Genomic DNA, 21,924 nt, shown 5'->3' with positions numbered 1-21,924 from the left:
AAATAGTATATATATGCATTGAATCACAAACTTTTATGTAGTAATTATTTTAAAACTTACATCAAAGCTGATTTTTAATTGGTTTAACAGCATAATAATTTAGTAGGAACCTTAGTACCTAATGCCTATTAAACCCGAAGTAAAATTTATTGTAATTGTTTTGTCTCGATCTGTCTCTCCTAACATGATCCAAACCAAATGAGAAAATCTTAATCTGTCCTTTGCCAGCATTGTTGAGTTGAGGAAAATATCCCTCTATAATTTATGTTTGAATTTGGGTTTTGTGGAGTGAAGCCATCCACTTCATCAATGGAAAGCTTCATGTGGGGCTATGCGTAATAACATGAGGCTGTGGCATTATTTCAGTTGTTTGGTTTAAACTCATCAATTAATTATTATATGGCCTTTTGGCTTGTGAATGAAAAACTCAGCTCCTTCCAGGTACTTCTTTTGAACCATACGTTATTGTCATTTGTCAATAACTCATCAAAGTATGCTTTGAAGTGATAAAATGTTTCGTATATAGCATATAATATATGCCAGACATTTGAAGTCTCGTTTTAAATTTTGTTGTCATTATTTGTGCGAGTTCATTATATGCATGCGTGTATGATTTTCATTGTCACTGTGTGTCTGTGGGTATATTTGATTCTCTATTATTATTATTGGAAAATGATAGCATTAAGCATTTGTCACCATATAATTTTATAATTAAAGTTTAAATTTTTCAGTGTTTTAGACTTTTAAAGTTTATTTTGTCAACAGACTTTTAGTTTATTTGTCAAGTTAATCCACACATAACTCGCATTTATTATAGGAAATACCAAACTGGGTTGAACAATCCAACCAACTTGATTTTGAAACAAAATCAAATTCATGTTAGACTACAGTCTAAATCAATCAAAGTTGATGTAAAACATTTGAATAGACCAGTTGAACTTTCAACTATCCAATTACAAAATTTGAAGTAATGATATATTGCACCTGAATAAAATATACACTAAATTGCATGGCAACATACTTATGGTATTTTTTACACATCTAGATATTAAATCTTTTTTTTTTGTTTTTTTAGAGACTAAATCATATCGTTTTATATTTTTAAGAATAAAAATAACCATTCATCCTTTAGATTATACTTTTATTAGATTTGGATCTTCTTAGTATCAGCAAGTAACATATGACAATGTTACATATTAAAAAGAAATAAAAAACATAAAAATAAAATTAATGAAATCAACATTAGTATTATTGTGACTTATTATACTTATTTTATGTTTTTTGATGGTCATGAATGGTTTAGAGAGTAAGGATAATAAGTCTCAGCTCTTTCCAAAAGAATCCTTTGAAACAATTATAAATATATAATTTCACGGCTAATTTGTTCAACCCCATTGTTTTTATTTTGGGCAAGTTGTTCAATCATACTAGTACTTTTTATGGCTGATAATTTATAACGCCCACCGAAATGCTTCTGGTATAGAATTAGTACTGATTGGCCACAACAAATTAAAATAAAGTCTGTTGAAGGAAAAACTGAATGTCCAATAAAAAAAATGAAGTTACGGTCACTTGAAACCAAGGCTTACTAATTTTAAAACTAAAAATAAGTCTACATAAGCTAAATATTGTTTTCTCAACATGATTTTTTTTATATTTAAGGGTCAAATATGATTCAGACTATGAACCACCTAATTAAGATAATTATAGTATGTTAGTGTAGTATTCATTTTCTGAGGACACCATACACAAAGTAATATTGAAATTCATGCCTACTTATTTATTTTGAGAAGAAAAAAATATTTATACAATTAAAAGAGAATTATAAAATATAAAAAATAATATAATATTTTTTAAGAAATGAATAATATAATAGTTAATAGAGAGAGATTGACACAAATTAGAGGTCTCTTATCCAAAATAATGTAGTGCGCGCCAATGCCAATACAAGAACTATACATGTACATTATTTTTTTTTTTTTAAAATGACATGGTTGTACAAATATGTCATGTGTTTCTTTTAGTGCAACTTTACTAAGCCTCCTTATAACTATTTTTTTGGGTCTAATTTTGGCATTATGAGAAATCCAAAGAAGGATTTGGTAGAAAATTATTACATGATAAATTCTTTAAGATTTTTCTTTTCTTTTTTTTTGAAGATAAAAATAAGTCAATGAACTTAGATGGAATTGTGAAATTATAGCAAGTCATTTACTTTCTATAAAGAGCTCATATCAAATGGCAAATGAATCGTTCATATTGTTTTTTTAAAACAAAAAAAAAATAGAGTAAGCGCAGAGACCTTCATTTTATTTTATTTTTAAGAAAAAAGTAACCCATCAATCTTATGAAGGGTCACAATAAAATAATGAATATTTTTCTAACAAAAATCTTGGATTTAATCCACTCCTAATCATGCCGACGAGATTAATTACCTACCAACAGTCTTTGGGGTGAAATTGAATAAATAATTTAACTAAATATTTATTTAATAAAATTTATTAAATAATCTGTCAAAAAAAATATTAAACAAAAATATTCATAAGTTAAATTATAAGTTTTTTTAGAAAATTTTATTAAAATAAATTCAAAACAAGACATATATAAATATCATAAATCACTTTCATAAGTTTAAACACATATATCATGACTTCGTTTCAAGTTTGACACTTGTTTGTCCCATTTTACGGATAAAGATCACTACGGAGTCTTCTGTTGCCGTCACCAAAGAGATGTTTTCGGAAATTAACCATTTTCTTATTCATTCGTTCATACAACATGTGATTAAATTTCACTTAAATAATTCATCAAAGAATAAATATATTTCCTATTGATTAATGATGGTGAAGTCAACGAGTATTTCTTTACAGAACATGGTCTCAAACTCAGCTAGCTCAAGAGGACGATAAGATTGAATGCTATATAAATCGTCTTTAATTTATTTTTATTTTTTTTAGAGGATAATCGTCTTTAATTTAAGATAACAAATATTCTTCAATTCATGGTGTAAAGGGATAAGCACTGCATTGTCGTTCTTGTTAAGGAAAATATACTTTCCATCTTTTGATCATGCCACAATATATAAAAACCAATTTAGACGTAAAGAAAATTACAATATATCTTATATATTCGTGACACAACAACATTCAAAATTTGATCCTAGCTAGTGACCGATCATCCATTATCCACACCTTGTCTGATTTGTTTCCTAGCGTTAATTATCTATTCATCGTTTACCATTCATACTAACACAATAATATATTTGAAATGTCTATATATAGTTATATAAAGTTCAATTTGTATTAAATAAATATTATAGCAATGGTGATTTGTATCTAGTTAAGGATATTAAATCTAGCACCGAACCATTAATGTGTGTATATATATATATATATATATATATAACTTTCTTTTTATGAACACCTTCATACCTTAAAACATCAATCATTTCACTTTATCAATTTAATATCCAATTCAATTTTAAAATTATCATGTAATCTTGGTTTACCGAATAAAATATATATTCTATCCTTTTATGCTAGTAGAACTATTTTCTTTTTATTTAAAAAAATGAGAGATTTTTTTAAAAATAAATTTAAATTTGTTACTTTTGAAAATAAGATAAATAACTTTCTTTCTAATAGTAAGAAAAAAATATCTTTCTCATATAACCTGTATCTTTCTCATATATAGCTTGTGTCTTACTCATTTTGCGATACGTGATTTTTGAGTTTTTTTATATCAACTTAGATAAATATTTTTTCTTGAATTAATGTAAAAAAAATTCAATCAATAGGGAAAAATAAGATATTTGCAAATTACTAGTGTAAAATTATTTTTTCAATTAAATCAATTTTTAACATTTTTTCAAAACTTAAGGTTACTTTTTAAGACGACTATTATAATTTACCTCTCATTTATTGATAGAATAATCTTCTATAAAAAAATCTCTTATATATATATTGCCTCCAAAATTGACTATTAAATATTATTAAACAAAATTAATTCAATAATATTAATTAAAGTAATTAAGACAAACTCCTTAGAGCAGTCCCACTACTAGTGCTTACATGAGTTGCAAAAACAGTATTACAAAAACAGTATAAAAAAGAAAAACACTTGGAAGCTCTTTCTGGTTTTCTTTCCAATTGTTTTAGAAACAATTTTTAAAACTTAAAAAAAAATTATGAGAAATTAGCCTTTCATAGTATGGAATTATTCTAGAGAACAATTTATAAAACTAAAACTGGAGAATAGAATCAAATATGCCCTTAGTCTCTTTTTCTTCCTTCCACAATCTTTACTTCTATTTTTCACAAACCCCAATAAAACATTATTGTTGGGGTGATGAGATGAATTTGGTAAAAAAATGATGACAATTTTTTTTTAAATCTTTAAATTTTTAAAAAGTTATTGTTAATTAATGAAAATATGAAATAAGAAAATCATTTTGTCAAACTAAATAGATTCTAATTTATAAGGAAGTTTAGTTTAATTGGTTGAATAGGTTCTGTGAGTATTATAAATTATTTAATATTGTATTCAATTTTTACGGATAAAAAAAATACACTCTAATTTTTTTATTACTTATTTAGCGAGAGGAAAAATAAAAAGAAAAATTCATTATATATAATGTCCCATATATATACTTTGGATAACCTATATACATTGTTTTTTATTTTTCTAAGCAAAATATGTTAGGCGAATTTCATTTGATTGGGAAATATAAATCATTATATTTGTGTCACTCTTCTTAACTCGTGAGACCAAAAAAATAAATTGTGCACGAAATTCAATACATTTTTGTTATCAACTATTGTTCATATTAACTAAATATGATTAAAAAACTCATTTTTTTTGTATTTTTCTATTCTATTTTGTTCTTGCTAATTAACTTGTTGAGTTTCACACAGAACTTTGTATTCTATATTTCTATTCTCTGAGAAGCTTCCGGGTACCACTTTTGTTGCTTTGTGCGACATCGAATTTGAATGGATTGTTGATCGGGACACTATAAACGTAATCAGCCAAATACTTCACTAAGCAAGCAGCATCATAGGTACATATATAGAAATATGCTGTTTTGCAAACTTGTATTTGGCTTCAACACCTTTGTTTTCTTAATTTGCATGAATAAATAAATTTATATGCTATTTTATTTAATCAAACAACATCATTTTATAATTTTTAAATGATTTTTTATTACTTGATAAAATATATTGAAACACAACAAAATATAATATTCTAGTATTTGCATTTTTTACAGGGCATCATTTGTCTATTTAAAAAAAATTACTTTTTTATTTTTATTTAATCAAACAAGTGGAGAAAACTATAACTTTTATTTTTGCTCACTTTTTTTATATTTCTCTTTTACTATTAAATAACATAAAATTCTACCTATTTTTTCTCCACTTTCTTTTTAGTCAAATATTCTTTTTCTGCATTTTCTTTTTCAAACCAATCAGAATGTTAATGCATTTCTTTTAAAACAAAAGGAAAGCATCCTGTATATCATCAGATTTTTTTGGTGAAAATATTATTATCAGATATTTATAAATATATATAAAATATTAAATATTCAAATATAAAATTTTTAAAAAAAATTACTAACAAAAAAGCTTAAGTTAAAATACAGGTATTTGAATCTTTTATTATGATTTTTTAATATTAATGAAAAATAGATTAAATTGTAATTTTGATCCCTCGTTTATCTGAAAAAAATTAAATGGAATGAGAAATAAAAGTATATTAATATGAATTTAACTCTTTACCCTTTATTTATAAACACTACTACAAAAACAGCTTTCTACGTCAGGACTTCTACGACGGTTGCAAAAAACCGTCATAGAAGGTGAACCGGTGGCATGTTCGTAATTAAGCGCATGAGAACGACGACATTTGTTGTTACCCGTCGTAGACATCCAGCTGTTGTGGCATTTCGTAATTAGGTGGGTAAGTTACAAAGACGATTTTTGGGGAATAACCGTCTTTGTATAGTTAATTGTAGCACGTGGCAACCACCTGAGTGGGCCCACCAGTATACAAAGACGGTGGTCTGGTGAGATCGTCTTTGTTTTTAAAGTACTTTTACGTGCCAGCCACGTGATTTGAGGATTTAAAATCCAAAGACGGTCGTATCCAGATACCTGTCTTTGGGTTGTTGGTGGTTTCACGTGTAGGCCACGTGATTTGAGGCGTTCAATTACAAAGATGGTCCTCACGAACAACCGTCTTTGTATCGTTAATGGTTTCACGTGGAGGCCACGTGATTGGAGCCGTTAAAGTACAAAGACGGTCTTTGGCCAAAACCCTTCTTTGTATGGTTACAGTATAAACACGTAATCATCTTCGTCATTTAGTTACGAAGACGGTCTTGCCCAAGACCCGTCTTCGTATTTAATGCGTCAACATACAAAGACGGGTTTGTTCGAAGAGCCATCGTTGTATGTTTTGTACAGACACGTGGCGGGCGTCATTCAAAGACGGTCTTTGGTCGGACTCGTCGTTGTATCCCAAATTGTATCATGTTTACGGCACGTGCTCGTTACTTTCTCTTACTTTGGCGCACCATATCACTTCTTTGCTCCATTTTTCGACTACTTACCCTTACTTTGGCGCCCTAGCTACACAGAGCTTCTTCTCCGACAAAGAGCTTCGTCTCCGACAAACAGCATCTCGTGTCCGTTGCCTCTTGTTCCATTTGCAGCCGTCGCCGACAAAGGTAAGTCTGCATTTAGGTCTTCTTTGTCTATCCCTTCATTTGCATGTGTTATATTCCTTCATTCATTTGACGATTCTGCTTCGTTGTCGTCTCAGGCCCTTGGTTGTTGTTGGTTGTCTTCATCGTGGTCTACATCGTAGTGTTTAAGGAAGATAAGGTGGTTCCATAAGGTAAGATACATTGTGTGTTTTGTGACAGAAACTATGATTTTTGTTTAGGTTCTTATGTAAGAAATGCAAACCAAGAAAAAATTTGATAACTTAGGAACAGTTTTCGTTTCCACCAGAATTTTATTTGTCTGTTGAGAACAGTACATTGTTTAGATAACTTGAGTTGTATATTGAATTTAATTTTCTCTCAGCTTGAACAATTTCCTATCCAGCCCTTCAATGTGGGCGTGTGCCTTGAACAGTACATTGTTTCAGTTAATGCTTGAGTTGTATATTGAAATTAATTTTCTCTCTGCTTTTTGTTTCACTTAACATTTGATAACTAACTTTTTTGCTTGTACTTAATTGTCTATCATAATGTTGTCGTGTCATTAACTTTTACTGCTACAATTGCTGACTTTAAACCCAGCTAGGTAACTTCTGCTCAGGGTGGTGGTGACAAGGACTACAAGGAGGTACCCCCACCTCCTTTGTTTAAACCTGCAGGTGAGCTGAAATTACCATCAGGGTGGTGGTGACTTTGTTGTTCCTCTAAATTACCATATTTAAGTCTATGATCTATTGGGTTTGTTTGTTGTTGTTGCTACAGGGGGACACATCAACCAAGCTGTGACTTTCAACAGATCTTATTACAAGGTAATCAGTTCAATGGAAAAATGGTTGAGTCACTAGGGATCCTTAATTAAGCTCTGTGTCTTAATTTAATGACTTTAAAATCAACAGACATTATCATGCATGTATCCTTCTAAGAAGCATTTTCATCTGCTTTTAGGATTTTCAAAGTGCTTATATCATCTTTTTATTCCTTAATTATGTGCTCTTATGATTAAATTTGACTAATTAAATGTATATTTCTCCCGATTATTATGATCAGGTTCAAATTATATGACAATTGTGCACGTACTATAACCTAAACAACCATCCACAAGGCTTGGGTTAAAAAAAAAACCGTGGAACCAACACATTTTTACTGCACAATTTGCTGTTTAAAAAAAAAATACATTCCACGACGGTTCTAAGGACACGACCGTCGTAGAAATGTGATGTTTCTACGACGGTCATACACAGCAAACCGTAATAGTATTAGGACCCTATTTTACGATGGTCGTCGGCAATAGAAAACCGTAGTAGTATTAATACCGTCTCTTACGACAGTCGTCCGCAACAAAACACCGTTGTAGTAATAGGACCATTCTACAACGGTTCTCAGGAGACAACCGTCGTAGAATAAGATTATGTCTACGACGGTACTGTCCCCATGGCCGTCGTAGTATTTTGTTACTTCTACGACGGGGCTGTCCGGCAGCCGTGTTAGAATTGTGGACCATTCTACGACAGTCCGTAGGAGACAACCGTTGTAGAACAAGATTATGTTTACGACGGTGTTATCCCCATGGCCGTCGTAGTCTCTCGTAAGTTCTAAGACGGGGCTGTCCGGCAGCCCGTCTTAGAATTCTATAATATCTACGACGGTTTTCTATGACCGTCTTTGAAAGCTATTAAATTTATTACGTCGTCGCAGACAACGATGGTCTTCAACCGACGTAGTATACCCATTTTAACCGACGTTGAATTCTGCTTTTGTAGTAGTGAAATAAGACAATAAATCACTAATAGGTTCACTAAATTAATATTATTTTCTAAATATCATTAATCAAGAGTTATTATTTTTTATTCACAATTTATAAATTAAAAAATATTTAATATATAATTTTTTTAATTTTATTTTATATCATTTTATATGTTTTTTATTTTAAATAGTTTACATAAACCTTTTGAAAATAACTATATTAACTATATTAAAAATATTTAAATTATTCAAACTAAAAAATATAAAATAAAGTTTAAAAAGTATATATTAAATATTTTTTAATTTATAAATTTTTATAATTTAAAAAAAGAAACTCTTATTATTTGACTAATTAACTAATTATACATAAAAAATAATATTAACATAATTAATTAAATAAAACAGGTGTCTTAATAATTTATTATTTTGTATAATTAAGGGTTATAGGTTTAACTCCTATTATCGTACGGTCAACTGATAGAAAAAAAAAATATTTATTATGAAAAAATATAAAGACTAAATATCATCTTGATTTAAAAATGAAAAACGAAAATCACACAAATTTAAAATTTGAGGAGAAACAAAATTACAACCTTAAAAATATTATTATTATAACCAATAGTCATAAATATATTGTTTTATATTAATTAAAAATTCTGAGCATTAATTAACTGATCAAAGATACAATTAATTTAATTTTTTTATTTTTACTTGAATTAAAAAACTGATTTGGTTTACTGTGAAAATTTATAAAAACATGCATTATAAATGTTCACCAACGAAGAGTATATATTAAATTTTCACTAATAAAAAGCCTACAATTTTAATAGAGGAGACGCATATATGTTATAACAACTTAATTATCTCTTGCAAATATTATTTCTACAGATCTTTGATATTAAAATGTGACAATTTACATGTTGTTATTATTTTACATAATTATTTTTCATTACTTCATATTAGACTATTAGTACGTCTTGAATCAAATAATCTTAAAGTAATTTGATGGACGCCAAATTAAGGGATGTTAGTTTTTCCCTAGATAGACCTTTAATTTGTTTTTTTTTTTTGGTACCATTGCTTCTAAGAATACTATATTAATACTGCATTTGATGGTTGTTGTAGTGCTCAATCCACAGCAATTTTATATGGTTTGAAACAAATACATCTTTGCCTGTACATTATGCATCTAAATATTTTAAAGACCCAATAGGCAACTACAACTTGGTTGTTCAACCACCGTTTAAAGGATTTGTACTAATTAAACCTCATCTTTTTTCTTGCCCGCTTTACTTTTGATTTTTTTAACTACTAGTTTATTTTAAAGTTGACTGTAATTAATTTGTGTGCAATTGATTTTTAATCATTAAATATAATTAAGATATGTGTCTATATTAATTTAATAAAAAAATATTAAAATGAGTATACAGTGGAAGTAATTGATTTTACAAATTAGGTAATTAACCCTGAGTATACAATGAATTTATAATTACTTTTAGTCTATGACAAAGAATATTAAAATTACTGCATCACAAAAATGTTCTAAAATCCTAAACTATATTCTAAATGTTAGTAACAACAAAATCATAAGTGCACACACGTTCATTACAAAAGAGAAAACACACGGTAAATATTTGAGTTACGAGAATTTTTTTTACTATCTGCATTATTTGATTAACAATGGATAATATAACCATAATAATATAAAATTTACAAAAATATATTTTTTAATATTAATTATCATAATATAATTTATATTGTTATTATATTTTATGATGATTCAAGATACATATACATACAAGCAAACTAGAATTTAAAAGACATGATATTATAAGATTAGTGTAGTTATTAGATAATGTGAATTAGAAATATATGTATGATAAAAGATTGCTCTAGTTAATAGATGATATAAATTTGAGATGTAGGTCACTATTATATATAGATGCAGTTAGCAGATAATGAGTCAGAAATAAGAGAAATGGACTATAATTATCTTTTGATTACCTGAGATAAAAAGTTGTAAAAGTTATCTCAATTTTCTAAATAACAAGAAATTGAGGAGTTTGATTTTATCTTGTTTTTGTTGGATTAATTTTATATTATTTCATGAACTTTTTTTTAAATTAATCATGTTATTAAATGCCATAAAATTTAACAAATCTTGTCTCAAATTCATCAAATATTGGCCTCTAAGGCTATCAATGTTGTCCTTGCATCTTATTGATCACTTCAATCTGACTAATATGTTATTGTTATTTCCAAATATGGGAGTGTCAAAGACATACATAAACTCCAATTAATTATAATAACATGAGTCTTATTACTATTTCTTGATACTTTTCTAACATTTTTTTATTGATTAATTTATACGAGTACACTCATGTTTGTTACATTGCCAAGCTCCCCCTTGAAAGAAAGAATTCTCCCTCTTCGTAACCTCGTCACTAGAGCCACGTGGAGCTTATTGAAAGTATTTTGTTTAAAATAGAACTTGGAGAATGAGATAGGATAAAGCTTCAATGGTATATGATGTGGTTGATATAGGGAATAATTTTTATGTGGGTCAAATTTGATTTAGCTGAAGATAAAAATAAGGTCATCAGTGGGGGATTTTTTTTATTGTTATCATGTAGTTTATCCATGAATTTTAGATTGTGTTTCCTAGCCTTGGTTTGGAATATTATGGCAAAGTATTCTTTTTTGACCCTCTAGCACCAACGGGGGATTCAATAGTTAGAGTTTATGTTAGAACAATTGATGTATCAAGAGACAAGTTTTTTGGAATTTGTGTGGATATTGACCTAAAAGAACTTGTAGTGTGGACGATTTGGTTTAATTGTTATTTTTGTTTAATGTGTACCTTGAAAACTTGTATATGGCTATTATGGTCACACAACAAGGAATTGTTTGAAAGTTGGAGTTACTCCACCATCGGTTTGTTGACCCTCTCCACCCAAGAGGGTGATGGATAAATGAATGTACATGATAACAATCACATGCAAATCCTAATTCACAATATGCTACAAAAATCTTAATTATGATAAACAAGATCTTTACTATATGATTGGTCTATTATTATGTGGGGAAAATGCCAAAACAGGTCTAGGCAATGTAATAATGGCAAAAATAAAGTTGATAATGATAGTTGTGTCAATTAAGGAAGACAAAAATGGAAAATAATCTATTTAATTTATTAAATTTCAATGATGAGCTCATTAATGATGGAGGGACAATTACTATCTTAAAACAAATGATAGTGGGTTTATTGATCCCCAATAGATCATGGGAAAGTCTCAAAGAAAAAGAAAAAAACACATAAAAGGGCCTAAAACAAGGAAGAATATGGACATGAATATTCAACATGTGAAAAAGAACTCCACCCCATGCCCTCTAATCTTATTCAAGCTCCACCTTTTACTTTCCATCCTCATGACATCTTTTTGGACATGCATGTCCAAGTTATGACTATGCTAAACTTGTTAGATGATCCAAAACCTCCTAATATTTCTCAAGGGATATGGATGATGAGCTCAAACCTGGTGCAATAAATAATTATATAGAAGATTTAGAAAGCGAAGAGATGGTTGACACGTTGACATTGTAACTGCTACTCATGTTTAATTTCGTTCTTTCACCAACATGGTTTATCATGATTGACATTCAAGATTTTGTTATGATTTCTTAAAAGGTTCATGGCTTTGCCAATAGGCGAGGTCATAGATACATGTATGAGTTACATAAAATGTACAAGCTAGATTTGTTATTCTTTTACAAAAGTAACACATAGCTCTTTACAATTTAAAAATCTTGAGTAGGAAAGAAGATAAAGTTATCGTTTTAAAGGAGGCAATTGATTAGGGTTTGCATAAATTTAGTTAACAACTTCTCCTTTAAGTAAGTTGAATTTATGTAATAGGTCACAACTATTTTAATTTTTAAAACACACTCTAAGGTTTTTTTGTCACCTCCTCAATCATTGTTTCCCTCATCATGAATAGTATTTCTTCTTAATTTTACACCACTAAGAGGTCTTATTCCCAGAGTTCCTCTTTCTCCCTAACTCTTTTGTTGTGTATAGAATGTTTAGGTGGAATGATAACATAAAAGTTAAACAAAGGTAATTGTGAGTCATTTTCCATCTTTTTCAAAAAATTTCCCACCCATTTAGCATCTCATGTTCACATAGGATGTTCCCATTCGTCAAGGCAATGTTTTCTAAGGCCATCTTACTAATATGTCATAATGAATATTAAAAGAGAAATATAAAGTCCAGAATATTTTTTTTCTTAAAACACAAGTATAAAACTAAGTACTATAGTACTTTAGTTAAATCTTATTGTAAGCTATTTTTAATAAACATGTTAGAGCAACATTTAACATGTACATTTTACTATAATAATTAGTTTAAAATAAATTTAACAATTGATAAGTTAGATGGGCTTACATAATTTAGCTTATTTTGTGATTTTATTCGACCTTGCTCTCGTGTACTTAAACTCTATCTGATTTGAATCGAATTGTACTTGAATTTAAAAATTTACTTGATGAAAAAGAAAATCAAACTAAGTGAAGGATAAGTACAGCTCGTTCAAATGCGTTCCCTCAGATGCTCCAATAATACTAGTTTGGAGCTGCTAATCCACTTTCAATTAGAAGTAGTACATTCTAATGATTAATACTTTTAAATTATAAACTTTTTAAATATATTTTATAAAAGTAATATCATATTTATATGATATGATGAGTGCTAATATGTCCCACTATTTTATTATACTTTTAATTTAAAAATAAATAAATTTGTTACTTTTAGCATATTAAAATAAAATAAAATAAAATGAACAAGTAACGTAGCAATCAGGTCAAGGGGTGAGGGGCCAGTGGGAAGAGACAAGAACTCAAGTTTATAAGAATCTGCTAAGAAGGAATTCGAGTCTCCCCAAATTTTCTCATCTAACGTTAAAGCGACAACACATGTTTCTCTCATTCGGTGCTCAATTCTCCTTCGTCTTCTGCACTGCAATTTGCAGCCACTAACAGTTTAACAATCATTCTCAAACCCCCTCACAGGTAAACACCCTTCTGCATATTTTTTTCAAGAGTTTAAACAGTCATTTTTTTCTGCATTATTCTCAACATCCCCCCTCTTTTTTCTGCATTAAAGTTTGAAGCTTTACTTTGTTGGCTTCAGGTCTGAGATCATTGTTTAACATCATTTTGATGATTATTTCTCTCTATTATGTTCAACATCTCGCAAATTCACAAGCTTTTCCACTCTCTTTCCATACCCCTTTATGTTCTTATTTGCGTGGTGGCGTTGAAGGTGTGCTATTTTCCTTCTTTTTTTATTGTGGGGGTGATGTGTGTGGAATGTGGATCGTTTATTTGTTATTACTGGTTTTGTTCTTAGTATATCTCGTCTTGAAGATGTGCTATTTTTTTTTTTTGGTGTTGATTGTTTACTTGTTATTACTGATTGACAATTTCTTAGTTTCTTCGATCCTTTCTTGTAAAAGTTTTTTATTTTTGTTTTTGCTTCTACTTTGCCTCTTTTCTTCGACTAAATTGTTGTATGTGGTGACAGTTTTGCCAATCTTAAAGCGTGGATACAATTTTTCTCTACTTGATTGCTACCCTTCAAAACAGGACCATTGACATGTGAAACAAACATGAAATTAGGTAGACAGAAAGGAATATTATTAAAGTTATGCCATGATATGATGGAAGGTGGAAACACATGCTTGTAGTGCTTATTTTCAACCTGGTGGAATTTCCTTTCTCTCTGAGGTTCCACCAAATTCTTCTAATTTAAGAAAATCCACGTGGATATGTGAGCACAGTTTTATTTGTTTGTCTAGCTTGTTTTGGTATGAAATCACTGGTGATCTCATCAAAACCGTGTGATGGTGTCACAGGTTACATGTGTCTTGTTCAAGTCTCAAGCCCATCATCAGTGTGTGTTGTATTGAAAAATGTCAGTGTGCTTATCTAACCTGTTGAATGATTTTTTTATTAAACTTGATTGCTTTGGTGAAGCATACTGTCACTGCTTGGGTGGATCTATTAAATTTTGACACCATATAGGCATGTATTTCTGTAGTTGTTCAAACCTGTTTTCTTCTTGCATGTCTTGAACTACTTATTCCTAATAATAATGGAGGAATCTGTAATTAATCAATTGGCCAATTTGTTGTCGAGTTAAATCCTGTAAATTTATGATTAAAAGTCACCTGTTGCTGTTTTGTTTTGAGCTTTGATTTCCTTGTTCCTTTTCTTAGTTTGTTTTGCATGCTTCCAGATTGTTAAACTCTGAAATCTGAAAGAAGCTATAAATGTTGATAGAAAACGATTAATTTTTTCCTCGCATTTTATAATTTTTTAAGTTGGATTGGATTGTTTAATGTTGCCTACTCAATTTTCTGCCTTTTTTTTTTCAGGTATGCCTTCATTGAATGTTTTGCTTTTGGGTAGTTGAAAGGTAACCAGGTGCTGCTTTATTCTTGACTGCTCGAGAAGGTTTCTCAGGAGTTCATCTTCAATATTCTCCAGTTTACTTTACCAAATCCAGGGAATGCTGAAAGATGTGGTTGAAAGTAAAGAGTTCCCTCTCTCAGGTTAATGAGGTTGTAGCTCCATCTGAGGTAGCCTTATTAATCCTTGATGAGATTGGATGTTTAGATCACTGCCAACATCAATTATATGCTCATTTGCCTGAGTAGGCTGGAAATCTTAGCAATTGTTTGATTTCAAAACGTGATGTTTGTGAAGATGGATGAGCTTTGAGAATCTTTGGAATAGTTTACTGCTTTCTGGTCACGTAAGCACCTGTATTTAGTGTATACTTGGTATATTATCCTATTGGTAGTAGCATTGATTGTATGCTAAAGGAGTAGTTACAGTAAATGGAGCAGAAGGGAAGTGTGCTTATGCAAAGATATGAACTTGGGAGATTATTAGGCCAAGGAACCTTTGCTAACGTCTACCATGCTAGGAACCTTATAACTGGCATGAGTGTGGCCATTAAGGTAGTTGATAAAGAATGATTGATCAGATTAAGCGTGAAATTTCAGTGATGAGATTAATCAGACATCCACATGTGGTTGAGCTTTATGAGGTAATGGCCAGTAAAACCAAAATTTACTTTGTCATGGAGCATGCAAAAGGTGGTGAGCTCTTCAACAAGGTAGTCAAAGGAAGGCTCAAGGTGGATGTTGCTTGGAAATATTTTCAGCAACTGATTAGTGCAGTTGACTACTGCCATAGCAGGGGTGTGTGTCATCGAGATTTAAAACCCGAAAATCTACTATTGGATGAAAATGAGAATTTGAAGGTTTCTGACTTTGGGTTGAGTGCACTTGCTGAATCTAAGTGCCAAGATGGATTGCTCCATACTACATGTGATACCCCTGCCTATGTTGCTCCGGAAGTGATAAACAGAAAGGGCTATGATGGGATTAAAGCTGATATATATGGTCATGTGGGGTAATGTTGTATGTTCTATTGGCTGGTCATCTTCCATTCCAGGATACAAATCTGATGGAGATGTACAGGAAGATTGGTAGAGGGGAATTCAAATTTCCTAAATGGTTTGCACTGGATGTTCGCTGGTTTTTGTCCAGAATATTGGATCCAAACCCAAAGGCCAGGATATCAATGGCCAAGATTATGGAAAGTTCTTGGTTTAAAAAGGGGTTGGAGAAGCCTGCTATTACTGTAACCGAAAACGAAGAGCTAGCTCCCCTGGATGCTGATGGAATATTTGAAGCGTGTGAGAATGATGGTCCTATTGCCGAGCCTAAGCAAGAACAGGCCAAGCCTTGCAACTTAAATGCTTTTGATATTATCTCCTTCTCAACTGGTTTTGATTTATCTGGTTTGTTCGAGGACACTTTTCTCAAGAAAGAGACACGGTTTATGTCAAAGAAGCCTGCCTCAATCATAGTCTTGAAGTTGGAAGAAATTTGTAAGCAGCTTTGCTTGAAAGTAAAGAAGAAAGATCGAGGCTTGCTCAAATTGGAAGTTTCCAAGGAAGGCAGGAAAGGAACTTTGGGTGTTGATGCTGAGATTTTTGAGATTACCCCACACTTCCATATGGTGGAACTTAGAAAGTCCAATGGTGACACCATGGAGTACCAGAAGCTTTTTAAACAGGACATAAGACCAGCGCTTAAGGACATTGTTTGGACCTGGCAAGGAGAAAAACCACAGCAAGAGCAACAGCAACATGAAGTAGTCCAGGAAGAGCACCAACCTTCTCATACTGCTTAGTTTCATGATCAATATTTCACCCCTTGGTTTTTGTATGCACTGTGCTTCTTTTGTCATTATCTTAGTCAAGTGCTTAATTTTAATAGGACTCATAGAATAATGTGGCTGGTTCAGCCTCCTCTTGTCTGATGGATACTTGAACCATTGTGTACCTAAATTGCAAATTTCACCAATTTGGGTGTTTTATTCCATCCTTCATGGTCATTCTTTATGCTTAGTTGATTCATATTGCTTCACATGTTTTGAACTGGCAATTTGCATTTTGAAGCTTGAGTTAGTAACTGTGTGATATGATATCATAGGTTACTAAGTAGCCCACCACAATTTCCCTGTGTTCGGGTCTAAATGAAACTGCTTGGTTTGTGTCATTTTCTTAATGTTTTTTTCCAATACCAATTTTCCTATGAATTGATTTGGACCTGCTCTACTTTTTATTTTGCATTTTATTTTATTTAAAAGTGGATTCTGAAATGCAATTGGGTGAAAGTTTAAAAATGGCATCATATATTGCTTTTTGACTTTTATTCGCCAATGAGTTCACGAATGTTTTGTGTCCGGGTTTGATTAATAGGCGTGGAAGCTAAAACTTGTAGTTGTAGATAACCCATATATAGTGATCATATCTAACACGCTACATTAACTGCTTTATCGGGGTTATGCTGAATAACCAGTAATTTTTTATCCTTGTTTTTCTTTGGATGAACCAACAGTCAACACAGGATGCAAATCATATTTGGTGTGCACCAAGGATATATTATAGAAACCAGAGGGAAATCAGAGTATAGTATTGGTAAACCAATACAGTTTTTGGTCAACTTGTATAGATGCTCTCCCATGTAATTTTTTCAAGTTGAGATGCATAATTTGATTTAACTTGTGAGAAAAGTGTAATTCATTTTAGTTTTTTTTTTTTCTTATGAGTGTTTCTAAAGTACACTTTTTCAACACTTTTAGTGAAATTTACGTTGATATAATAATGTTCCAATCTTTATTCGGTAGGTTCCATATAAATTTGATCTAATAAAGAAAGGTTTATTTTTAAAAAATCTCGTCAAATGCCTTACTAAAATTTCTTTTCAGAATTAATTATTGAAAAACCAAAACCCCTGGGCAGTTCTTTGTGATCCAGGGTCAATTATTATAGGCAATTGAATTCTGCACCTCCCTTATTGCATCCTACACCTCCTAATTTTTTTTAAATCCCAATTTACCCCCTTTTATCTTCTTCGGATCCTCTGCTTCCCTTCTTCCTCTCTCTTTCTTCCGCAGCCAGCACATGTCCAGACCCTCCCCTTTCCTATTCTTGTCTTTTTCTCCAACTCAACTATTCTTCTTGACTTAACTCGACTTTTCTTCCTGCAATTGACATTCCTATTTTGAGTTTCGGATTTGTTTATGGAACAAGCGTTCCATAAAAGGTATAAATGGTCTTACACAATGACCCTTCCAAAAGAAAAAACTTATGGAACACTTTTTTCTCAAGAAAAAATAGTAGTAGCGCTTCCAGAATGACCATTCTAGAAGATACAAAATATACTTTTAAAAAGACATTTTGGATTGTAATTTTTGCTTCCAAAATGGTTCTTCCATAAGTTAAAATAGTACTTTTTGAAACGCCCTTTCCAAAAGATACAAAATACATTTCTAGAAAGGCTACTTCAGATTGCAGTTGTTGTTATGGAATGGGTTTTCCATAAGCATAATAATGATTTCTAGAATCCCCCGTAATATACAAAATACTCTTTCGGAAAGGATGCTTTAGATTTAAAAAATTCCTTCTAGAATGGTTGTTCCATAAGCAAAAATAATGACCTTTCCATAAGCAAAAAAGTGCTTCTAGAATAGCCATTTCATAAGCAATTTTAGCTTATGAAAAGATCATCCCAAAAGCATTTTTTGCATATGAAAATGTCATTTTTAAAATATTTTTGCTTACGAAAAGATCATTCTTGAAGCCTTTTATAGTTAATTAAATTTAATATAAGAAGAAGAAAAAAGAAGAAAAGAAAAGAGAAGAAAAGAAAAGAGTGAAGGAGTCACTAATCTTCATGAAAGGAGGAAAAAGTGCGAGAATGGGGAGGGAGAGGGGGAAAGAAGGAGTAGCCACAAAAGGAAGGGATGTTGTCAGTGTGGGTGTGCTATTGAAGAAGGGATGTTGTTACAAGGGTGTGTTGTTGAGGGAGATGTCATTGCGGGATGAGAGAAGGAAGAAAGATGTGAAAATTTTATTAAAAGTGTTATTGTATTTTTATTGAATAATGGAAGGTGCAAGATAAATATAGAAAAGTCCTATTATTATGTCCCAATTTTTTACTTGAAAGGAAGGCCCAGTATGGCCAAAAACAATGGTTCACAACATGTATTCATAGCATTATATTTTAACTTTACAACATGCAGTATATTTTAACTTTACAATTAAAAAAATGCATTCTTAATTCCCAAATTAATGCTTACAAAATAGGAATGAAGATTAATGATAAAAAATAGGATGGTGTCAAACAAACAAATATCAAAACAATTAGATGAATAATTTATTTATATTCACAAATATAAGAAAAATTTAATTTATATGAATGAGAATCTAAAATAATTTTTTAGAATCACTCACTTATAAATTATTATTTAAATTATTTTAATATAAAAAATCTTATCTTAAAGTAATTTAAATATTAAATAACACTATCAAATTATTTTATACCTTCATAATTTTTTTTCTCACAAGAATTATTATTCAGTTTCTTTATATATATATAAAATTTAGATCAGCAATGAGGTATGAGGTATGACTAGGAGTCAATGAGCGTGTGACACCAGCATTGGCTCGTGACAGATTTCTCACGTGTCCATGTCTCTCCAGGGGCAATATGGGCACCTACAAATAGATCATGCTTGCCTGAAGCTAACAAATCTATCTTACTATATGTTGATTCTTACCATCTTCTGTTCTCTATATATCTCTATTTCTTTTCTCTCTCTATAAATAAGCAACCTTACAACTCTTCTCAATCCCATCAAATCGAACCCTTTTTAAACGCTCTAATACAAATTTCTGGCACCAAATCCTTCCCACTCTCCTCAATTCCATTCATTTCAACTCAACAATTTCTCAGATCCGTCAAACAAAATAAAAAAGATCGAAAACCCTAGTTCTATAAATATATAAAGGAAAAAAGGTCTGATAGATACCCATTGTCAATATGATCTAATTCTTCACACACGGATTTCCCCTCAATTTCTTAACGATTTAAACCTGATTGCGGGAAAAAAAAATTGCCCTTTTGTTGATTTTTTTTGTCAAATACAATTTTGTGTGTATAATTCCATCTGTGGTCTGGGTTCTTTTAAAAATTGGTTCTTTTGTGTATTTTGTTACTTTTGTAAGGAAAATTGAGGGTTTTGGTACTGATTACTGTGGAACACGGTGGTTTTCGTTGATGGGCAGCTTTTTGCTGGTTTTGAGGCATAGCATTAAATCGGATTTTGATTATTCATGGCTGAACAAGCATTGGAAGGTAGCCAACCTGTGGATTTAACAAAGCACCCTTCTGGGATTGTGCCTACCCTTCAGTGAGTATCACTTTTCTTTGAAGTGAAAGCTTCTTTGGATTGTAATTGCGAGCATGAGATGGGTAACTGTGTTGTTTGCAACAATGTGTTGTAGTTTGAAGTTGTGGTCTGTGGGTTTTTTGTTCATGAGTAATAAAGAAGTGTTATCCAAATCCAAGTGATCCCCCGTGTATGATATTGAGTTTGAGATTACTACTTCCAAATTAACCTCGTGGTTTTATGTCGAGTGGATCAGATGGGTTTACAAGTATTTGGGCTAAAGATGTTTTCTTGGTCAACGTACCATTTACTTGTATTCCAATAGCAACTATTGCTTCAAAACAGAAACTGTTTTGCTTAAGAATTACCTGTAAATGATCAGTCAGTCCTTTTTTCTGTATGTCAGCATTCAAATTCGAATATGATACATATCTCGTTATGGGAATTCTTAGCTCAATTCAGAATTTCAGCCATCAGAACTAGGTGAATGAGGTTTGAGAGGCACGTCCATAATAGATGGGGGTTATACTCTAATGTGGAAATCCTTGTAGAGTTGTAGTGTATTCCATATCTCTTCTAAGATTAGCTCAAAATATATACAGATTATGCTGATTGCATTCATGTAAATTTTATGTTAATTACTTAGACTGGATAATGATTTCTTATATTTGCATTGGAATATCTAAAATTGTTTACTATTTATACTGCCAGAAATATTGTGTCAACGGTCAATTTGGACTGTAAATTGGAGCTTAAATCAATTGCACTTCAAGCTCGAAATGCAGAATACAATCCCAAGGCAAGTTTTGCTTGCTGATTGCGAATTCCTCTCATCTTTGTGTGTGTGTGTGTGTGTGTGCATATGTACATTGTGTTGCATTGCAATTATAGTGAAGGTTGACCCGGTTTCTGTTCTGTTCTAAAATTGTCTAAAAAAATGCAGTTTTAATATTTGGTCCAACGAGGATAGGTTGATCTATGATTTCTATTAATGTTACTGTTGATTTCAAACCACTTATCCACTACACTTTTTTTTTTTTTTTATCTGAGATCAATAATTAATTTGCATGCTAGACATGTCTTTATGCTGATTGGTCATTTATCTGCACTGCTAATGTCTATCATTTGAATCTTTGCAGCGTTTTGCTGCTGTTATTATGAGGATCAGGGAACCAAAAACTACTGCACTCATTTTTGCATCTGGCAAGATGGTACTTTTTTGGTTGAATCTGGTACTTCTGTCCAATTAAGTTGGAATTGCATGACATGCAATAAGTTAATGTCAGTTGATGTTTTGCACACAAAAAGTATATAAAGAAACTATTTATACACATTTTTGCAATTCGCAGTTTGACATATGTGCTTTTATCATGGTAGATTATTTTATCGTTGTTTTCATTGTTTGTCTCAAAAATAGTGAAGTTGTAATTGTCTGATTCTGTCATTAATTCTCTTGTCCTGTGTTTTAGTTAACTATGCTGGTAAGATTGATGGGACAGGAATTTGGGCACTAGTGCCAAGTGAATGCTATATTTATATTATATTATTATACAATTCAGATTTGTCCATTTTTCACTAGTTTATCATTATAGGTGCTTGTAATGTGGCTGCAGAGTTAACATTAGGATACCCCCCAATGCCATTTTTTT

At 31.0% G+C, this 21,924-nt stretch overlaps 1 protein-coding gene and 1 pseudogene across 2 annotated transcripts in view; both read left to right on the top strand.

Annotated features, from left to right (window-relative positions):
• The first annotated feature begins 13,345 nt into the window (after window positions 1–13,345).
• LOC100791089 (CBL-interacting protein kinase 2-like) lies at window positions 13,346–16,920 on the top strand (annotated as a pseudogene).
• A 2,715-nt stretch (window positions 16,921–19,635) lies between these two features.
• LOC100790566 (TATA-box-binding protein) overlaps window positions 19,636–21,924 on the top strand; it is a 4,729-nt gene continuing 2,440 nt past the window's right edge. Inside the window, exons 1-4 of one of the 2 annotated variants that reach the window (XM_014772112.3) lie at window positions 19,636–19,902; window positions 20,172–20,296; window positions 20,987–21,074; window positions 21,415–21,486. In XM_014772112.3, the coding sequence (XP_014627598.1) occupies window positions 20,220–20,296; window positions 20,987–21,074; window positions 21,415–21,486 (237 nt within the window). In that variant the 5' untranslated portion in view covers window positions 19,636–19,902; window positions 20,172–20,219. Of the gene's footprint in view, window positions 20,297–20,986; window positions 21,075–21,414; window positions 21,487–21,924 lie in introns of both variants that reach the window. The other variant, XM_006604164.4, reaches the window with a different exon arrangement.

This window comes from Glycine max, chromosome 19 (assembly GCF_000004515.6).
Source record: "Glycine max cultivar Williams 82 chromosome 19, Glycine_max_v4.0, whole genome shotgun sequence".
Taxonomy (NCBI): Eukaryota; Viridiplantae; Streptophyta; class Magnoliopsida; order Fabales; family Fabaceae; genus Glycine; species Glycine max.
This window is presented reverse-complemented; position numbering and strand designations above follow the sequence as displayed.